Raw genomic sequence first — 22,989 nt, forward strand, 5'->3', positions numbered from 1 at the left:
CTACTCTTCTTTATATCTCTATAGAGGCGGGGGGGGGGGGGGGAGGCCTACCATAGAGACTCACCGCCCCGCCCTTCTTAAGTGGGCAGAACGGCAGCGACATAAAGGATCCCGGAACCGGTTACAATCGGCCGCGGGGCATTGTGGGTTGTCGGCGTTATTTGCAGGCGAGGAAGTGGGCGAAGCGACTGTTGTCGGGGTTCTCCCCCCGCCTCCCCCGAGTCCCGTTCCCCTCTAACGGCGAGCGTTCCCGATAGCGGCGGCTGCCGCATTCGGCCCGGCCATGTCCTTCAACAAAATCCCACCGCGGTGGCTGAACTGCCCCAGGCGTGGACAGCCCGTGGCAGGTAAGCTGGGGCGGGAGGACGGGGTGCCCGGCTTTGATAAGAGAGCCTGTCGCGTATCCCGCCATATGGTGCTTCAGCCACTTTTATGCGTGTGGAGGCTGAGCAGCCTTTGGCCCAGGTCCTATGGAGGGTCCTGGCTCTGTTGGACCAGTGGGCTTATTAATACAGGTAGTCCTCGACTTACAACCACAATGGAGCTCAAGCTTTTGTTAAGCGAGATGCTTGTTAAATGAATGTTGCCCCATTTTACGACTGTTCTTGCCACAGCGGTAAAGTAAATCTCTGCAGTTGATAAATTGGTAATCCGGTTGTTAAGTGAATCTGGATTCCCCATTGACTTTGCTTATCAAAAGAGGACCTCGGGACTTGTGACACAGCAATGGTCATAAGTATGAACCAGTTGCCGAGCATCTAAAGTTTGATCACATAAACATGGGGATGCTACAAAGGTTGTAATTGTGAACAATGGTCATAAGTACTTTTTTCAGTGCTGGTGTAACTTTGAATGGTCACTGAATGAACCATTGTAAGTTGAGGACTACTTGTACAGGAAAATCATTAATCAGGTGCTGAGACTGATTTTAGAAGTAGGGGGTAGAGAGAAGTTTCCTCTTCAGCCATTTGGATAGTATTTCTATGAAAAGGAAGAGAAAATGCAGACCTTTCTCTTAACATTCTCACTCCAAAAGAAAGAAAAGAACCCTTTTTGTAATGTAGGAATACATTTAACTGCTAATTCACTGAACCCACTATAAGTAACAGAAACATAACCCCGAAGCAGCCTGATAGCAAACCAGTGGATTACCAATTTTGGACTAGGTATACCTGCCCAATTAAAGGCCTAGTTTAATTATCCTCCTAAATCAAAAGCTTGAGCCATACTGCCCAAATATCAGGAACAGCTTCTTGCTGTTCTTAGGAAAAAGGGAGTGGAGTTTGGGAGAGATTATTGTGCTAGTTAATATAATCCTTTAAAGTAGAACATGACCGTGAAGTAGTCCAATAGAGCTTAAGTTAAGTAAGGAAAACTAACGCTAGGCCAGTTTCTTGGCAATTGAAAAAGCAAATATTTGCAGCCATAGTTTGTCTGAGAGAAATTGTTTCAGCACAGGCACCTCTTGTTTTCTAAATTTATCACAGTTTATTGATCGTTGTTGTTATATATGAGGCTTGCTGACTAAAGGTTTTTTTTTTAGAATGAGTCAGATTCCCCTAGGGAGAGATCAAAAGAACTTCTTAAGCGTTGCAGTGAGGACATATTCTAGATTTGTCATGAGTTGGAATCTGGCTGAGATAAGATATTTGTTATCTGGGAAAAATTTGAGCCTGTGAATCTCAAGGAAGTGAGCAGGATTCTAACAGTTGTCAGTTCAGTAATCATTGGGGCAGACCCATGGTCTTGGATGATTAAGATTGTCAGCCCAGTGCTTTTTTGCATGAGGGGACAGTACCTCCTGCCTTGAAGAAGACAATGATGCCTCCCTTCCTCAAGAAGCTATCACTGGATCCAATAGTATTGGATAATTTCTAATTAATCTTTAACCTTAGCTTTGGAGTATGTTTGTGGGGAAGTGATGGGGTGCAGCTCTAAAGGGCCTTGGAGGAAAGCACATTATGTAATCGTCTTTCAGGCAAGGATTAGACATGGTTATAGCACGGAAACAACATTGAGAGTGCATACTCTGTTGGAACAGGGATAGCAGTGGGGCAACTCCTGACTACGGTATTCTTGAGCTTTCAGTGGCTTTCAATACCATTATTTATGGTATTTAAAGAATACCATATTAGGCATTAAAGGCTAGGGAATGGAGATATTACATTGCAATGTTTTTCTTCCTTTCTCAATCTAAAACCAGTTCCAGTTGAGGTTGGTGGAGAGAGATTGAAACTGAGGTTCTTGCTTTGTGTGGTTATTCGGGTCTCAGTTTTCTTCTCACCCATGTTTAACATCTATGTGAGGCTGGTGGGTGAGGTTATCCAATGACATGGGTTGGTATCAATATTGCAGGTATGATAATTCTGTATCTCAATCCCAGAGTGAGCAAGTGGTACTGTTGAGATTCTGTCTTATGGCCTGTAAGATGTTAGTCTACTTGGGGAGAAAGAAGCTTAAACTGAATTGTAGGAAGACCAAGTGGCAGTGAATTCAAAAATCTATTATTTCTGGTGGTTTTCTAGCTCCAGATAGGGCATTTCCCTAGACCAGGGGTCAGCAAATTTTAACACACAAAAAACCATATAGGTCCTAATCAGAAGCCCCCTGTTCAATTCTGGAGCCAACCAGAAGTCCAGTTCTCCCACCATAGAGTCTCCTCCTAACTCAGCACCCTTTTTCCTCTACCTGTCTTAAATGAAAGCCCCATCAATTGTGGAGGTGACTGGAAAACCCGCCCCTTGCCACAGAATCTCCTCCTGGTGTGCTGTGCTTCCCCCCACCAATTGGAAGCTTTTTTTAAAAATTGTGGTGCCGACTGGCAATGGAGCCACAGCAGAGGGATGAAAGAGCGACATGCGGCTCCAGAGCCACAGGTTGCTAACCCCCTGCCCTAGACAAAATCAATACAGAATTTGAGGTCCTCGTGGATTCTCAGTTGATCAAAGAATAAATTGTAACCATAGCTGAGAGAACCGTTGCATAGATTTGCTTGTGCATCAGTTGCAGCCTTTTTTGGAGTAGAAAGCTCTTCTTATTGTCACTTACGTTTTTTCACTTCTTCTTTGAATTCGTGACCCGTCAAAAGCGCGGACGGCAAAAGCGCGATCGACAAAATCGCGCCTTTGACGTCATCACAGCGCGACGAAAAAGATCGAAAAATTCAAATAAAAATTAATAAAAATTAAATTAAAGCAAGCCGATTCACATAAAGGTAAGGGTTAGGTTTAGGGTTAGGGTTAGGGTTAGGTTAAGGGTTAGCGTTAGGTTTTTCGTTACTTTAACGGTTAGGTTTAGGGTTAGGTTTAGGGTTAGGTTAAGAGTTAGGTTTAGGGTTAGGTTTAGGGTTAGGTTTGGGGGGCTTAGGGTAAGGTTTTCGCTTTATTTTTACATTTTTCGAACTTTTTCGACGCGCTGTGATGACGTCACAGCGCGCTTTTGTCGAGCGCGATTTTGTCCTACGCGCTTTTGTGGTGGAACCCTTTGAATTAGGGTAATGGACTTTATATGGGGTACCCTTGAAGACCACTTGAAAACTACAGCTCATCCAGATTGTGCTGGCATGAATTATTTTCAGTGTATCTTAGTTCACACATATGATACCCCTTCTTTGTGAGCCTTACTAGCTTGATAACAATTGGCTTCCAATTGCAATTCAAGGTGCATCTGTAAAGTCTTTTCAGGCTTGTGGACCAGACAACTACAGACCTATCAGCCTGACCTCAATACCAGGCAAGATTGTGGAAAAGATAATCAAGCAACGAATCAGCGAACACTTAGAAACAAACAAAGTAATAACCAGAAGCCAACACGGGGTTCGTCAAAAACAGATCATGCCAGACAAATTTTGTTGCATTATCTGACAAAGTGACAAATTAGTGAGCCAGAGGAATGCTGTTGATATAATTTATTCGGACTTCAGTAAGGCATTTGATAAGGTAGACCATAACCTACTACTTGATAAAGTAGAAGAATGTGGGTTGTGCAGCATCACCACCAGATGGATTCGTAACTAGTTGACCTATCACACTCAATGTGTAGTCCTCAATGAAACCGCATCTACATGGAGGAAAGTATGCAATGGGGTACCCCAAGGCTCTGTTTTAGGCCTGTTTAACATCTTTGTCAATGATTTGGATGAGGGGATAGATGGGGAACTCATCAAATTTGCAGATGACACCAAGCTGGCAGGAATAGCCAACACTCCAGAAGATAGGCTTAAGAAGATAGAGAAGGCTATCGACAGACTTGAACAAATGTGAAATTCAATGGTGAACAAAGTAAGGTTCTACATTTAGGCAAGGAAAAGGAAATGCACAGGTACAGTATATGTGGTACCTTGCTCAATAGTAGGAACTGTGAGAGGGATCTTGGAGTCCTGGTGGACAATCATTTAAATATGAGCCAGCAGTGTGCAGCACCTGCCAAAAAAGTCAACACAGTTCTAGGCTACATAAACAGAGGGATAGAATCAAGATCACGTGAAGTGTTAATACCACTTTATAATGCCTTGGTAAGGCCACACTTGGAATACTGCATTCAGTTCTGGTCGCCACGATGTAGAAAAGATGTGGACACTAGAAAGAGTGCAGAGAAGAGCAACAAAGATGATTAGGGGACTGGAGGCTAAAACATATAAAAAATGGCTGGTGGAATTGGATATGTTTAGTTTGATGAAAAGAAGGGCTAGTGGGGTGACATGATAGCAGTGTTCCAATATCTCAGGGCTGCCACAAAGAAGAGAGGGTCAAGCTATTCTCCCAAGCACTTGAGGGCAGGACAAGAAGCAATGGGTGGAAACTAATCAAGGAGAGAAGCAAGGAGAAATTTCCTGACAGTGAGGACAATTAATTAGTGGAACAACAAGTTGTGAATGCTCCAACACTGGAAGATTTTAAGAAGAGATTGGATAACGATTTGTCTGAAATGTTATAGGGTTTCCTGCCTAAGCAGGGGGTTTGACTAGAAGACCCCCAAGGTCCCTTCCAATTCCTTTATTGTTATTCTGTTACCATTTTGATGCTGTTATTCTAGTCTAGGAACACTTGTTTTCAATAATTTCTACCAAACCTATAAAATCTGGATCCCTGGAGCTCAGTCAGAGTGGTGGTCTTGGTGGTCATCTCTCTTACAAAGGCCCTTCTCCTTCAATTGCTCAATTTGACTGGGGGATCAGCTTTTGGAAGAGTACTGGTTGTGCCAAATGTCTTCCATTTGAGGATTATGGAGACCACTGTGCTCTTAGGAACCTTCAGTGCAGTAGAAATTTTATTGTAGCCACCCCCAGATTTGTGCCTTGCAATAATGTTGTCTCTGAGCTTTGCAGGCAGTTCCTTTGACCGTATGGCAGTGGTATCAAACTCGGATGTGCCACGTGCTGACCACACCCACTCCCATTTTAGTGAAAAAAAATCAATATGTCACGTGGTGACAATGTGATGTCGTCAATTTGACACTCCTGCCTTATGGCTTTTGCCTCTGCTACAGTACCTATTGCCAGCTGTGAGGCCTTCTCCGAGGTAGCGCAGTGGTTAAATGCAGCACTGCAGGCTACTTCAACTGACTGCAGTTCTGCAGTTCGGCTGTTCAAATCTCACCGGCTCAGGGTTGACTCAGCCTTCCATCCTTCCGAGGTGGGTAAAATGAGGACCCGGATTGTTGTTGGGGGCAATATGCTGACTCTGTAAACCGCTTAGAGAGGGCTGAAAGCCCTATGAAGCGGTATATAAGTCTAACTGCTATTGCTATTGCTATTGCTTCTATAGAGAAATGTGTGCCTTTCTAAATCATGTCCAATCAATTTAATTTACCACAGGTGGACTCCAATCAAGGGGTAGAAACATGGCAGCAATGATCAAGAGAAATGGGAGCACCTGAGTTAAATTTCAAGTGTTCTTGCAAAGGGTCTGAATACTTACACCAATGTGATATTTCATTTTTTTTTATTTTTAATAAACTTACAGGCATTTCTAAAATTCCGTTTTCACTTTGTCATTTTGAGGTACTGAGTGTAAATAATTGAGGGGGAAAAATGAACTTCAACAATTGTAGAATCAGCCTGCAGCAAAATTGACAAAAGTGAAGGGGGTCTGAATATTTTCTGACATGCACTGTACGTTGAATACTGGAGTAACTTTGATTATAATGAAGTAACACATCAAAACCCCAAAGCTATTGGTTAAAAACTAGTATTTAAAATGTATGCAGTTGGAGTGAACTGCAGCAGTAGAACAGTTGCAGAGTTATTATAACGATGTGGTTTGAGTGTGGAAAGTCATAGTTTGGACTAATGAAAGCTAAATTTGTTTTCAGAGACATGTTGAATGCTGTGTTGTAATCAAGTTGAGACATTATGCTACCTTGTTGACAATGAAGCACTTTATTTTCCATGGCTATCATCTGATAATTCAATAGCTAGGCCAGATCCAAGAGTTTCTTTGTATTCTTTTATCTCAGAAGCAGCTAATATTATTTGCATGTTTTTTTTTTTGTCCCTGAGCAACTCCATGTTATCTGGATTGAATTTTGGTCTATTCATCCTCATATAATTTATTTTAAATATATATGAGTTTAGGTATTAATATGATATGGCTAATAGGTTTCATTAAACAACGCAGTTTCTCTAGAAATGCTTTCAGAGTATTCTAAATGATTGGGAAATTATTTAATAAAGCTTTTCAAGTACTGGATTTTATAGTTCAGCATTTAATTTTGTTATAAACGATATTAACTTCTGTCATAAACTGCTCTAGTTCTTTGTCCTAATGAAGAATGTTAATCATGACTCAAACAAAAAAAACCCACAAAGACATTTGTATGAGGTTTCATGTTATTACATGCATTTTTTAAAAATTATTGCCAAACAGGAATATTTTTACCTCTGAAGACAATGCTAGGACCGAAATATGATGATAAAGTTGCTGAAGAGTTTCGTTTCCATCCCTCTATGTTATCCAACTATTTAAAGAGTCTGAAGGTAAAGAATATAATTGAATTTTTCTTTGCTATCTAAATAATAAAGGTTTTTTTTACTACTTTATTAATATATTATTTTCTTGAGTATACTAGCTTTAGAAATATCTTACCAATATATTTATTTTGGTTGGAATACATGTCTGTATCTATGCATGTCTTTGTCATCTATCTATCTGTATTATCTATCTATCTATCTATCTATCTATCTATCTATCTATCTATCTATCTATCTATCTATCTATCTATCTATCTATCTTCATCATCATTATCTATCTATCTATCTATCTATCTATCTATCTATCTTTATCTATCTATCTATCTATCTATCTATCTATCTATCTATCTATCTATCTATCTATCTATCATCTAATTAATTTATATGCCGCCCATCTCACTATCAAGTGATTCTGAGTGGCTCACAATGTTATATATAATAAAAGGAAACAACTTAATACATCAAGAGATTAAAACATTGGACAACAAAGTTAAAATGTTTACGTGAACAACAAAGTGAATAAATACAATGCTTAATTTCCGCGGACAGAACTGTATCTAGGAGAATTCAGAGAACATAATTTTTCTGTCCTACTACTAATTTCTGTATACCTCTCCTCAAAATTGGTTTCAGAGAATTTTAACACTGAAGCAGGAGGGGAAACCAAACTTTTTGGTTTTGGCAATGGGAGTGAAGCATTGGGCACTCCACCCTTTCTCTTGTAAATTCTGCATTTGAGGCTTTCAATGATCGGATATACAGTTGGGGTATACACAGCCATGTTATTTCCATGGTGCATTTATAACATCAAAAAAGTTACTTCTGAATATTGACTATTAGAGTTACGCATGTTTATTGTAAACTGGTTATCACATTTAAAGCAGTTTATGGCACAGGGGCAGCTTATTTGCAGGACCTCTTTTCCCTAACGATATCTACTCGTCCTCCCAAATCAGATAAGGTAGGTATGCTCCTAGTCCCTTAACGAGGGCTAGCGTTGACCAGGAATATAGTATTTTTATTGACACTTCTGAGGAAGCATATGTGACAATGTCCTTAAAGTCCATGGAAGGTTCCTCGGGAAACACTCAGTGTCCCTAGGAGAACATCCAATGTCCTTGGAAGACTTCCAAGGGTGGCAGATGACTATTTCCGTGCCAACTTGTCTGGATGGAGTGTCCCAGTGCTCCTTGGTGGAGAAGTGGACAATGTTACAAGCATGTAAATATGAATGTCAAAATGCATTCAAGGTTCCCTCTTGCTAGGGGCCCCTGTTTTTATTCAGCTGAATAAACATGTAAAAAGCTTATCAAGGTAAACACCTGGACTCTCTTTCTTTATACCAAGCCACACCTGAAACCAGCAAAACACTTAAGAAGTATGTCTTTTCTATGGCAACCCCTGCCCTATGGAACCCTCTGCCCCATGAAGCTTCTACTCTCCTAGCCTTCCAAAAACTGCCAAAGACCTTGCTTTTCTCCCAGGCACTGGGATAAGATTGGACAATTTCACATTAGGAATTGACTTAGCACCAGGTCTTTGTTGTTTTTAAATTTTTTATCTGTTTAATCTTATAGTGTTAATATGATTTTATATGATGTTCTAACTTTTACTTGAGAGCTGCTGAGAGTGGTTAGAAGATGAACAAGCTAGACACATCTAAAGTTAAGTTCACCATGTGTGTAACTTCACATATCCGTATTAAACTCTAATTTTATTACTTTCAGGTTAAAATGGGTCTGTTAATAGACTTGACAAACACCAGTAGGTTCTATGACAGAAGTGAAGTAGAAAAAGATGGCATTACATATGTTAAGCTTCAATGTAAAGGGTAAGCTAATGAGACTCCTGAATATTGTTTTATGGAGGAAAATTCTTGCCTTTACTTGATTCTTCTCGTCTCGGTAGGCATGGAGAGTGTCCCACGCCTGAAAACACAGAAACATTCATTCGTATATGTGAACAGTTTCGTAATAAGAATCCAACAGAACTTATAGGTATGTATATTAACCTGCTGTGTGACTATTTTCCATCTGTCTTGGTTGTTTTAACACTCCATTTGCCACATTCCATTATAGTTGCACATAAACATTTAATGACTTAATAATCCAGCCAGCATCGAATCATGACAGCAAGCAATAGAACAAAAAACAAACAAACCCCAAAATAGGATGAAATACCAGAATTCCTGAGAGTGTTTGTAAAAAGGGGCAAGCCTAAATGATTGTCATGAACTGTATTTAGTTTTCCATTTATCTAGATAAATCATACAGTATATTGCTATCACCCATGTCTTGCTGAATAGGGAAGCATCAAGATGAAATCAAAGTTGAAATCCAAATAATTGAATCAGAAAGTTAAGTCATAGAGGTGATCATGTTGTCTAGAAGCAGTTAGGACAACAGGTATAGAGGAACCATGCGTGAAGGTGGTGGTGGAGGGAATTATTAGAAAGAGGCACTGTCTCCACCCTGACCCTTGGAAGAAGAAGCGGGAGGGAAGGGAAAATTCAATGTTATGGAAATGCCTCTTTGGATTGCACACTCTTTTCTAATATTAATTTCCTTCTTTAACTTACAATGATAATTACAGTGCAATGCCTAATGCTGATTGACATTGCTAAGCAGTGTGGTCCCATGGTTTTTTCTACTTACAACCACGTTACTTAACAGAGTTTCCGGTCCCAATTAGCATTGTTAAACAAGAACTGTATGCCTTTTTAGTTATGTATCACACAATTTCTTTACGTGGTTATGTACAAGTGACTAGCTTGAAGAGAGGCCAAAATGATTGTATCAGTTGCCTATTAAATTCTTAATATAATTACCCATACACAATAAATATTCTTAATATTTGAACATGCTATTTAATGCACTTTAATCTGCATTCCAATTTCGAATGTAAAGTCTTGACTGGACATGTTAACTATTTTAAGGAAACTGTTTTTCATACATATCAACAATGGTATGTATGTATATCTCGCCTTTATTTTTTATAAGTAACTCAAGGCAGTGAACATACCAAGTACTGCTTCCTTCTCCTATTCTCCCTGCAACAACAATCCTGTGAGGTAGGGCTGTAAAAGCATGACTGGCCCACAGCTACCCAGTTGGCTTTCATGTCTAAGGTGGGATTAGAATTCACTGTCTCCCATTTTTTAGCTTGGTACCTTAACCACTAGACCAGGCTCTCTACAAATATATCATATTATATATTTGCTTGTGTGTAAATTAAGATTCAAAATAAATATATGTATATGAGTACAAAATCATTCATTTTTACTTTTTTTATACAGCTTTATTAGTCCCTATTATTAGCTGAAACACAAGCAGCAGAAATAAAGGATTTTTTTAAATCTGTGAAAGCAGCAAGGTTAAGGGAAAGTGCTACTCAGTTACCCTTTTGATTGCCTTCATTTGAATTGTTAAATGTATTTGTCAGATTCCAAACTGACTACATTTGAATATAAATAAACTATTTTCTTTCAATTGAAAAGAAAATGTACTCTTTCTATTTTATCAGGCAAAATCTAGGTTAAACTTTATATTGATTTTTTAAATTTAGTCTTCTGTGTGTATTGCTTTATAGTTAGCGGTTCTGACACCCCCTCCGGCCTGTGAGTAACACAGACACAGGCTTGGCTATTTGCCACTCTTTAATCACAGGAATTACAACTCCGTTGGCTGAAAGCCCAAACAACACTCTCATGCAAGAAGGGTTGGCAGCAACCCAAACCAAACAGAATGGAAATGCAAAACAGACCAGACAAGAGTTCCTCAAGACTGTTACAAATGGTTGTGTTGTGCAAAAGGAACTCTCCCAAGTTCTCACTTATATATTCTCTTGGGAGGGACCAAGCCACAACCACCTGGGCTTGATGATCTCTTATGAGTCTGCCTCCGCAGCTGCTGCTTCCGTTTCTCTGCCCTTCTCTGTCTGGCGTCAGGGACAAACTGCCTTTGATCTTCCCCATTGCTCCATGCCTCAGGTGCCTCCTGGTGGCCAACCAGCCTCTTTGGTCCCTGCTCTGAGTCTGAACCCTGCCCAGAGTCCTCCACATCTTCCATAGCAGACTCATAGGATTCCTCGCTATCCGAGTCCATCAGCAGCTCAAACGGATCCTGCTGGGCCACAACACTTAGCATATGCATTGTATTAAAATAACTAATGAATACCAATAAAATTTGACAAAGTAGCCTCAATTATCTGTGAATGATTCAAGCTCTTGTAATGGTAGTCAAGGGACAGAGGAAAAATAACACTGTAATTAAATGTAAAGAAGACTAAGCTAATGAAAAGTCCAGCAACCAGTGGTAGAATATAAGATACTGAAATGATGGATAGTTTCTGATTTTTAGGATTGACTAGCAATGTGAAGGAACAAGAAATCAAGAAGTACGCTTTTGACTAGCATTTAGTGTGGGGTAGCACTGAAAGCCTTGGAAAATGTATATGGATACCCTCTATACCAACGAAGATTGGCATCAGGCAAACAACAGTTCTCATTGTGGAAATAAAAGATGAAGAAACCAGATACCATGAGATCCTTTGAACTTTATTGTTAGTGAAGACTCTCGAAAATAGCATTCATAATCTAAGAAACAAATGGAACAGATCTCAGGACAGTCCAGAGCTCTCACCCAAAGGACCAAAATGTGGACCTATTATGTGAAGGCCTAGTTCTCTGGGAAGGTGGGAAAGAAAGAAGATGACCATCAGCAAGGCAGATGGATTCAATTACTGGGTGTACATTGAAAGACCTGCAGGGCCAGATTGGGAACAGGTCATCCTGAAGCAGACCTATCTAGTTGCTAAAACTGAACCCCAACTTCAAGACACATAATCAAATTGAATTGAGCGAATTTACACAGATATAGGAGATTCAAAATTGATGAAAAGTCTTAAATTATTCCAATATTGAAACATAATGAAATCCATGAAAGGCGGCGCTCCTGAACACTCTTATTTGCTGTAATGAGTTTCTGTCCATAATAATTGCAACAGATATTTAATGACTTTCACTCCAACAGCCTCATTTGAATTTTAAAACACGTTAACGGGATACTTCTATGTAATTTTTAAGAATTGCTTTTTTTTTCTTGGCCACTAGATGGAGACATTATCACAGAAATAAGGCAGAGGTGATTTTGGATCTTTTTTTTTTTTTTAGTGCTCTTGGTTCATTGTTTTAATTGAATGCAGCCTTTAGAATTTTCTTATAACAGTTGCTGATTGCTGATGCGTAGATCCTCATGAGAAAGAAAATGGCGGTGGTGGCGGTGGATGAGAACCAGAAAGTACAGGATAGATTAGAAAGGACAGTTTAGCAGGGCGTGGAAAGGTTTCGGACTCACGCTCTGATGATGTTCAAAGAAATACCTTGATGTGTATTTGATTTTACATGAGTGCATTTTCCACCTTTTCTGGTTTTGGTTGCTAAATTTGTTCAGTGTGTCCATGTTCAATCAGACACTTAAAGCCATTGATAATTGTTATTTACATGCAGGGTTTTGGGATGAATGGAATATTATGTGACTTTGTCAGAAATTTGTTTAGAGAAGTATACATTCATTCAAAGAAATATGACAACTCATTAAGTGTACTATATTGTATTGAGAAAGCTGACTATCGTCCTGGCTTTCCCTCTTAAATGTGTATTATGCAAAATATGCTGAAGATCCCCCCCCCCAATTCTGATAGGAACATTCTTAAGATGTATCCAGAAACCTCCAGAATATTTTTTTTTCTTCATGTGTCAGTAGCTATTGATATTTGCTGACACTTTAGATCTAAAGAATGATGTTTAAGAAATGGTTGGAAAAATGCCTTCCATGTTCACAGGTTGCTCTCATGCCCTCAATCCCTAGTTTTGTTTTGAGTGTGCAAAGCAAAGAACTGAAGTGTTTGCTTATTCGAGGAACCGTTTATGTGGTCGCCCCTGTTCATGCTCCAATTTCCTCTTGTGGAGAAGAATTAAATGGTATGAGAAAAGAATGAATTATCACATGGTAGCTGAGGACTAATTCCCTTGTAAGAGGAGTGATTATGACAAGGAAATGTTCCTGATGCTTTTACATGAGCTTGGTAATTGCAATTATATTTTTTTTCTTCAATTTTGTCTTCTAGGTGTTCATTGTACGCATGGTTTCAACCGTACTGGATTTCTTATCTGTGCCTTTCTGGTTGGAAAGTTGGATTGGAGGTAATTTTTTATAAAAAAGATAACACTTTTTGGTGATATTATAACAACAATAACAAAGTTACATTATCGTACATGTCATCAACATAATTAATTATGGATAATTTTTGCTACCTCTTGTTAGTGGGGTATACAAATTAAAGTGGCTATAAAACATAATCAAAATAAGGAGACCCTGTGGATTTTACTCTGCTAGTCATTGCTGACTATAGGGGGCATTCAGGGAAAAAATGTAATAGAATCATTTTGCTTTATTCTCATAATTTGAATTTTGGCCCAATCTAACATATCCTGCAGATTTTAGAAAATAATCTTTTGTAACCGCTCTTTCCCCCCCCCCGGGGGGGGGAGGCAAAATCCAGCAGGTTCTGACAGGTTCTGGAGAACCGGTAGCAGAAATTTTGAGTACTTTGGAGAACCGGCAAATATCACCTCTGGCTGGCCCCAGAGTGGGGTGGGAATGGAGATTTTGCAATATTCTCCCCCTGCCACGCTCACCAAGCCACACCACATCCACCAAGCCACATCCACAGAACCGGTAGTAAAAAAAAAATGAATTTCACCACTGCCCCTCCACCCCCCAGCATAAGGTTAAAAGAAAGTAAAACAAAGAAGAACACATTTCAACAATCCTCAGCCTACAACGATATAGGTATGATTTTAAGAGAAATGTAAACATTTTGCATAGCTATGAAAAGTATTCAAGAGCCAGTTGGATGTAGTGGTGAATGCATCAGGCTAGGAATTGGGAGATCTAGAGTTCTAGTCCTGCCCCAGGAACAAAGCCAGCTGCCTGACCTTCCTTTTGAAAGGAGTGCATTGCAATGTGTGGGGTGAGTAAGAAGTACTTTTTCTTTGAATCATTAAATCAGCCAGATCTTTTTCTGGGCTTGTGCAGCTGCTGCTTGTGGCATATTAAATATTAATGTGTTTTATTTTGGCATAATGGACTGGAGGATATTCCATCAGAAATTTGAAGTATAATGCTAAATTGGCAGGCATATAATAGGAGGGGAAGGAAGGGTGAAAATTGACATTACATGAGAAAGAAGGGGGACTGTTTTTAGCAGTGGCTGCATGACAGCTTGTAGAAAAAAGCAAGGCCAGTTATGCATGTGCATATGCTTTCATAACTGCATCATTAGCATGATAAAAGATGTGGCTGCTTTAAAGATGCAAAGAGAGATGCTTATTATGCCCTCATGCTTGAAAATAACCTCTTCTAAAGAATAGCTGACATTAACAGCCCCTCTGCTGAGCAAATTGGTTATTCCAGGGTGACCAGTTTTTTGTAAAAAGGGTAATCTTATACATACCCTGGGATAAATCTATTTTATTCAAGGGCCAAACATAATCTGTGCTCTATATGTGATATATTGAAAGGTGAAATATTTAAAAATACTGCATTTGCATCTTTAAAAAAAATAGTCTTGAGATGGTGGTATGTGGTATTAGCAGTGTGGCTTGGGTACACAGTTGTATATGCTTAAATAATTTCAATTGTTGTCCTGGATACGATGTAAAATTTCAAGATTGTTGAGATATGTTTTTACATTTTATTCAGATAATTTGAAGATTATATGCTGGAAAAGTTAGGATTTTAGGAATACTGTTTCTTTGTCATGCTGAGATGAATTGGAAGGTTCTTGAAGAACCTATATTGCTTCTCTCCAATAATTAAATGTTGAATGCTGTATGCCAGCAGCAACTATATTTTATGTTCTTAAATTTTTCACACTTCAGTGGTGTGTCTAGACACATATTAATAACATTTTACAGTAGCTCTGTAATAGTTGCACTTTGTATTTAATTACATTCTCTCTCTCTTTTTTTGGCATTCTCAAGGCATGCCATTTGTCAAAAAAAAAAGAGTCATTGCTTAGTGCTGAAGATGCTCATCATCTTTAATTTGGAATCACAGTTAAGGGAGAGGTATCCTGTCTTTAGCAGAAAATGAGGAAGTGACATCCTGCCCCACTGTTTTATGAAGCTCTTCAGTAGGCATAATTTTTGTGTGTTGGGGTTGAATGCGGATCACCAGGTTTCATTTTTTTTGTATGTATATCTTTTATGGTACTAAATCCTCCCTGCCCAATATTCTGTTATGATTTCAAGTGTTTAAATGTGTCCTGTGGCTTTGCTTTGGTATATTTGGAATATTTCAATGGATTTTATGCTTACTATATCTAGAATTAAAGTTTTCTAGTTTTATCATTTAGCTATCAATGTGCCTTTTATCCCACTAAGGGGAGGAGATTCTCCTGATCAGAAAACTGTTTTATTGTGCTGTTGTTAATACATTTTACTTGCATTATTTATACACTGCCAGATATTAATTTTATGTTCATAAAGCTCTCCAGAATATAACCTGAAAACACCAAATACAATTATTTTGTATCTACTGTAGATACAGTATATTGGTTGGAACCATTTTGAATTAGCATACAAGATACAGTAATTAAATGAACAAATTATTGTAAAATAATTGTAAAATATTGTAAACTTTTATTGTAGTTCTTATTTTTTTCTGCTCACCCTTGCAAGGCAGCAGTGCTGACAATCCAGCAGATTTAAAGTATTTTCTAAAAATGGTGGAAAGGATGGAATTTAGAGGAGAATTTCTGAATTTGTGAATGTAGAAGAAATACAGATGCAACATACTAATATGGATTTTATAGCTTTTTAAAGAAAACGTGCATCGTACTAATAATTGTTTGGGGAGCTTTGTTGTATTTTCATTTTTAGCAACTACTTGGCTTTTTTTCCAAAGCAATTGTATTCCATGAAAATGCAAGGCTGTTTCTTTTGTAATTAAAACGTAGTATATATTGGCAATTACTTTTATAATTTTGGTCCCTTATTTCCACCAAAAGTATACTATATTAAAAAAAAAAACTACTTAAGTATGTTAAGACTGAAACCCATGCAAATTTCCTAATATATTTTGGTTTCTCTTGACAATTTCATATTTTCTTGACACATTACAAAAGATCCATTACTATTTCAGGATATGTTGAGAACCCAAGATTTAGTAATTAGTAGTTAGGAATTATGCTTATTTATTTTAAAATATTTAGAATTTTAAAAATATTTCCCCTGTTTTTAGGCAAGTATGCTAGCAAAGTGACTTGCCTAGATAGTCTTATAGTTGGCTTTATCTAGATAAAAAATAGGGAAAAAAGAGTTGTGAAGGAGTATAGAAAAAAAGAAGCTTGTGTTTACCATTAAGAGTAAAGTGAGCTGAGCTTAACTCCTGGTAAACTCCTGGAGTTTTCTTGAGCAGTGGTACAGAAGTGGTTTGCCATACCCTTCTTCCCAGATTTTCCTTTTTGCGTTTACTTTCCAGTTTAGTCAACAAGCCTACGGATTTCTTGGTTCCTATCTGAACACAAACCTGGTTTATTTGTGCTTAGTTTTTCATGATCAGCCAAGGTTAGCCACCTACGTGGTTCTTTAAATGTTATGGTCATCTGTTGTTTTTTTTCCTGCTGATGAACCTTCAAGGGAGGGTCAAAGCGAGCTACTTCTTGACAGAAGAAACAATCATTTTGTTTCTGTTGTTCTGCATGGCCAGTGATAATTCATGATCTCTGCTTATCATTGAATTCGTAGGTGATCTCAGTGAAATTCTTGTATGCCTTAACTTTCTGTGGTTTGGGAGAAGTTCTGAAATACAGTTTTTTTGTATTATTGTACGGACGTACTGTAAGTTCTTTGTGCCACAAACCTCTTTGAGTTTCTGGTTTTATTGAGTTTCTCAATAAAATGTATTTAAACGCATAAAATTAAATGCATAGATATATATTGTACTGCAGGTAATCCTTGGGTTATATGACCATTCATTTACTGATTGTTTGAAGTTACAACAGCACTATAGAATGGTACTTATCACTGGTTCTTGGAGTTCCAGCTGTTGCAGTATTCTTGTAGTCACATGGTTATGATCTGGTTGTTTGACGCCAGCTCATGATTACAACATTAAGAAGCTGCAGTCATGTGATCACAATTTCCATTGTTTTTTGCTGGCTTCCCACAAGCAAAGTCAGTGGGGGGACTGGCAGGAGGTCAGAAGTTGTGATCAGATGTGGTCTTCACTTAATATCCCCTGCAGTCCTTAATTATGATGACAACCAAAATTGCTGGTAGTAAGTTATATGGTCACAGGATGTTGCATTTTAGGATCATACTGCTCAGTGACAGAAATTCTGGTCCCAATTTTTTATCATCACCCAAAGACTACCTATATAAAAGAAATGAGCTGTAATTATGGTTTATCATGCTGTCAACCAGATGTTTAGACTGGATTTGGCATTTTCATCCACACTGAATCCTTCCCAAAAACCTGGGATAGGCAGATTTTAATTTGATGGCATTAAAGGTTTCATTGTAGATGTAAGCTGTTCCAAGTAAAGCTGCCTTTGCAATTATTATTATTATTATACAATTGTATCACAGCGGCCAGTTGTTTCGCCGGATTTGGCATTGGTTACTAGTCGGGCCCCACCCAGGGGCCTAGGACGTCGTAACGTATTTTTGTAATATGCGTGCAGATCCAAGCAGTGCGGCTTTTTGCATTTGACTGATGGTGATTTTGTCAATTTTTAACTGTTTTAAATGTAATTCCAGTGCTTTTGGTATAGCACCCAGTGTGCCAATTACCACTGGAAATATTACTGCTGGTTTGTGCCATAGTCGTTGAATTTCGATTTTTAAGTCCTGGTATCTTGCGATTTTTTCATGTTCCTTCTCGGCGACCCTGCTATCACTTGGTATTGCGATGTCTATGATTGTGACCTTATTTTTCTCAATCAGTGTGATGTCTGGTGTATTATGCGCCAGTATTTTGTCGGTTTGTATACGGAAATCCCACAAGATCTTGACCATCTGATTTTCGGTGACTTTTTCAGGCTGATGTTCCCACCAGTTTGTTGCTGTTTTAATATTATAATTTTTGCACAAATTCCAATGGATCATTTGTGCTACTGAATTGTGCCACAATTTATAATCAGTCTGCGTGATTTTTTTACAGCAGCTGAGTATGTGATCAACAGTTTCATCAGCTTCTTTGCAAAGTCTGCATTTGGCATCATCATCATCATCATTATTATTATTATTATTATTATTATTATTATTATTATTATTTCCTGATAGTTTTTTAATCTTGGTTATTTCTTGTAAGCTGCTCAGAGTCTCATTGTTAATCTATTAAATATATATGCTGCTCAATTCTTAGCAATTCTAGTTTACAAATTATTTAGTTTTGTATTGTTCAAGTTGGGTAGCCAAGCAATTAAATAAATACAATTCAAATGTAGATATCAAAGTATTACAACAATAACAAAAATGTGCTTTAGTAATATTGTGTGCTTCTTTTTACTCCATTAAATCAATAGCAAGGGCACCCACTTATAAACAATCATTTTAGACACCTACACCTTATTGAAGTTAAGAAACACTTTTGGGAGTCGGCAGCCCATAAATTGGTTTGTTGTCTGTATATATTATTGAATGAAAAGCTAAGTTTTAGTTAAAGGTTAGTCAAAATACAATAGTATTTTTTTTTTGTTATCCAGGTTCATGGATCCCATGACACCTATTCATGGCCCTCAGGGAAGCCTCAGTTAAGAACCCTCTCAATATAGCCTTGGTACTGTAATAATAACTGCTGTGAGATTTTATGGGAGCTAGTTGGGAATATTTTATGTTGACTCTTGGATCTGCTACTGCTTTGTCCTCTTGCCTTTCGGGAGCTGTTTCTGAATTTTTCTTTTCACGCCTACATTCTCTTACACAATGTCACTTTTTTTGCAGCATTGAAGCTTCTGTGGCTACGTTTGCTCAAGCCAGACCACCTGGTATCTATAAAGGTGACTATTTGAAAGAACTCTTCCGCCGTTATGGTGATGTGGCTGATGCGCCAGCACCACCTTCTTTACCAGAATGGTGCTTTGAGGAAGATGAGGAAGATGGGGAGGAAGATAACTGCAAACTGGGAACTCCAGAATCAGAAGCTTGCTCATCAACTTCCTTTTCTGGCAGAAGGAAAAAAGAACACTTAAAGCTGGTAATGGTGAACTAGAGCATAATATGGCTTGTTCTTGTTTTATGACTCATTTTAAATATGTTATTGCAATTACTTTTTTAATATATGTGCCTTCAAGTCAGTATTGATTCTCGGCAACTGCCTGGACTAGTCCCTGCGGTTTTCTCGGTATAATTGTTAAGGCACCAGGTTGGAAACCAAAACACTGAATTCTAGTACTGCTTTAGACATTAAGTCATCTGTATAATCTTGAGCCAGTCATTCTTTCTTGACCTTAGAAAGCCAGTTATGAAAATGTTGTCAATGTTAATAGAGCATTCTAAATGTAAGCTATTTAGAACCTGATAAATTACCCACACTTTCATAACCTTAGGATTCTGATTTCCCCATTGTACGTTCGGTACTGAAACCATAGAGTTGCTGCTGAAATATAGAGTTAAAAGAAGAAGTACCTCTCCTTTACAGAGTGCTGGTAGAATACAGATAATGCAATTAACATACAAGATCGTTATGTTGTTTAAGGTACCAAATTTGTATTAACTGCACATTCTCTTAATCTAGCATTCATTTCATGCTTGGTAGACCCAATACGGGAGATAGATGGAATCTTATTTTGATGGAAGAAAAAAAAGTTAAAAGTTTTGAGCCCTTTGGTTTTCAGCTCTAATAGTTTTAGAGTGTAGTATTTTTCTGATAGTGTTAGATAAGAAATCCCTGATCGGTAAGACACTTGAAGCTGCATACTAAATTTGGGGTCCAGGATTGGAAGGCATCTAGTGAAATATTAATTTAGTTAATAAAATATACTGCCAAACTCCAAACAACTCTGGGTAGCTTCCAGTAAAGTACCATAATATGAAAAGAAAACGATCAGACACATCCAGAAGAAAAAAAACACAATATACCAAAGAAAAAGGACTTAACAAGTCTACCCCCAGGTCTGGAAAAGCAGCCAAATTCTCAGAGAAATATAACAATATTTCAAAACTTAGGATGTTATAAATAACTGTTTTGATTGTTTATTGTCCTTCGCTTCCCATATTCAATGTGGTTTTTTTTTCCTTTTCACTTTCTTTATCAGCCATAAATACTTCTATATTAAAAGTTATAATAGATAAATAAAAGGCTTGTACCCATGTTAAATTAATACAAATTTTGATTACATTTATAATTCTGCTGCTACTGTTATTTAATATTGCACAATTAAAAACCAATGGTTTTAGTTACAGACATAATACTTTTGCATTTTGTTAAAAAGAAGGAATACAGCAACTGATAAAGAATTCTGAATGATAATGGAAAAATGGTTTTTTTAAAAAATGAAGAATTAATTTTTCTTAAAAGAATTAAGAATAACGTAATAATATTAAGTCATAATTGGCATTCTAATGGCTTTTATGTGATTTATTTTTGAAAGAGTTTTGAGCTTTTAGTTAATGAGTAGGACGTTTTAGCTAGCGAAGATATTAAAAGTCTGTGTTTATTAAATTAGTATACAAACCTCATATAATTTTGTATGTTTTATGTGATTTGTCAAGCAATAATATGAGTATTAATAAATATTTTTTTCTTATTTTCTGCTAGACCTAAAAGATAGAATCTAAGGTCCCATCACTAACCAGATAAAGAAGAGTAAGGCTTTAGATAATTCTGTAATCCTGATGTTTTGGAGAATACCTTAGCTATTTGTACTGTGGCGATAGTAAAAGTGGGGTACAGTTGTGTTGAGGACTGTAAGGACATTGCATTCCGCCAGTTCTACCAACAAAGCCTTTTTATTAACAAAGCACAGTAATTTAATCTTGCCTGGGGAGAAGAGAGGGCTCTCGCTCTGCCTCTGTCTACCTCCATGTCTCTGTCTTTGTCTAGCTACATACACACACTTGATGACTCCATGACACATTGAGCTGATTCCTCAGTGCCCGACACATTCTTACCAGATTCCTCAATGCCTTCAACAGTAACAGAGCTTCTAATGTGCTGCCTTCACTGCAAAAGTTTTTAAAAGTCCAGGTACATATTTAGAGATGTATCTCATATTTAGAGATGTATCTGCCTTGAAAATGGCCCTTGTTGAACTGTATAGCATAGCCAAACAGCAAGAGTTGACCACAAGAAATATTTTATGACAGTTTGTACTATGCCACAAAATACTTTATAGAATGAGCCAGATTTCAACGTCACAAGAGTCATGGGTTCCAGATTTTGGACACATTCTGTGAGTTAGCCTGTTTGAGGCATTTTGATTAAAAAACTGTTGTTCTAGGATGTGTTGTTTTGCCCAGTTAAAGGTTGCACATTGACAAACTGAAAAGTGTTAGTAGTATATAGATGGGTAATTGTGCATTGGGGAAGGCAGCCGGGAAATGTAATAAAAGATGCTATTTAGTAACAAATATGACTTTGACTTTCAGTTGATAGGTAGTTCTGCTTCATAGGTTCTAAATATTTAACACTGGTGGATGTTTAGTTCTTATAATAGCTACCATGGCAGTAGAAAACTGCAGTGTTACATAACTATTTGGTTTGAGTGACTTGACCATGAGAGGTTTTTTTTTAACACGCCCCCCCCCCTCCCTCGGTATTAGTATTTTGGTGCTGTGATTTTGATTCATTATCTTTGTGTCCAACCTCAGAAAAGAAGTAAAAAAAGACCCAAGTGGACAGAAAATACTGGATTGTCCATTAAAAAGAAGGCTAATGGTCAAATAAGCATATTGATAATTTTAATTCAAAGGTGAAAAGATTTGAAAAAAAATAGTTTGGCAGATTCATTTAACTTAGTTTTCTAGCTTTTCCAGCACTCTATATCCTGGGGAAGGCATAGAAAAAGCACTATTCATTTTCATAGCAAGAAATATGAATTAAAACTTGATGTGATTTCAGTTTAGTTCAATTTTAGGCTTAAATTATAGCCTGTAGTTATTTTACTTAGTATGATTCCATTGTAATTTATACAGGAAGTATATAACAAAAAAGATGGATACATTTCCCAGATTCTTAAGCACTATTTCTGTTCAATATACATTATATTTTATTTTTTTACAGAAGGATGTATAATCATTATGATGTGAATTTTTAATATGAAATCAGTCATATAGTATTTTCCACTGTAGTCCTTCTTTCTATATTTAAAATGTGTCATGACAGTTTCCTTGAACGTTTGCATACAATATCCTATATTGATAATGTAATGTAATAAAGCTTTCTCAATCTTCCCTATTATCTTGGGATGATGAGGGTGATCATTCATTGACTATTTAGGGCTCTGGACAGGAAAAACCTAATTAAAAGAAGTGGTATGCAAAATAGTTCAAATTCCAAAACTTTCAAGGAAGAAATTCTATTTTGGGTTAAAAATGTCCTTTATTAAAATCAATACATTTATAAGCTAAGGAGAATAGGCAAGAAAATCCTGCTGATGATGTTAACTAAGTTTAGTAACAAAATGTTCAGAAACTAAATTGAAATAAGCTTGGAGAGCAAACGACTGCCAAAATCTAAAACCCAAGCTACAAGTATTTTTTATTATTTTAAAATGTCCTCTGTTGAATTCAGAAGAGATGTTCAGAAGAGTTTTGATATTGATATGACCGTATTAGAAGCATCCTGAGTCTGAAACAACTCCATTTTGAGCTTGAATCAATCTGATTTCAGTCTCAAAAGTTGGTTTGAATATGAATGTATTACTCCAGAAGCATTTTGATCAGTTTCATACACAAATCAGGTGGGGAAAACGAAAACCTCTCATTCTTCCAATTTCATTTAGAAAAGGCC

General features: G+C 37.4%; 1 protein-coding gene across 2 annotated transcripts in view; it reads left to right on the plus strand.

The window, feature by feature from the left end:
- The first annotated feature begins 142 nt into the window (after window positions 1–142).
- Window positions 143–22,989, plus strand: part of RNGTT (RNA guanylyltransferase and 5'-phosphatase) — a 117,592-nt gene continuing 94,745 nt past the window's right edge. For both annotated transcript variants that reach the window (XR_015697082.1, XM_087718766.1), the window contains exons 1-6: window positions 143–347; window positions 6,867–6,976; window positions 8,698–8,801; window positions 8,879–8,967; window positions 13,097–13,172; window positions 18,981–19,233. Coding sequence is in view for 1 of the 2 variants with exons in the window: in XM_087718766.1 (XP_087574892.1) it covers window positions 284–347; window positions 6,867–6,976; window positions 8,698–8,801; window positions 8,879–8,967; window positions 13,097–13,172; window positions 18,981–19,233 (696 nt within the window). In the remaining variant the exon portion in view is untranslated. The remainder of the gene's footprint in view (window positions 348–6,866; window positions 6,977–8,697; window positions 8,802–8,878; window positions 8,968–13,096; window positions 13,173–18,980; window positions 19,234–22,989) is intronic.

This window comes from Thamnophis sirtalis, unplaced genomic scaffold (genome assembly GCF_051295495.1).
Source record: "Thamnophis sirtalis isolate CommonGarterSnake01/CBP01778 unplaced genomic scaffold, rThaSir2_p1.2 scaffold_6, whole genome shotgun sequence".
In the NCBI taxonomy this organism is placed as follows: Eukaryota; Metazoa; Chordata; class Lepidosauria; order Squamata; family Natricidae; genus Thamnophis; species Thamnophis sirtalis.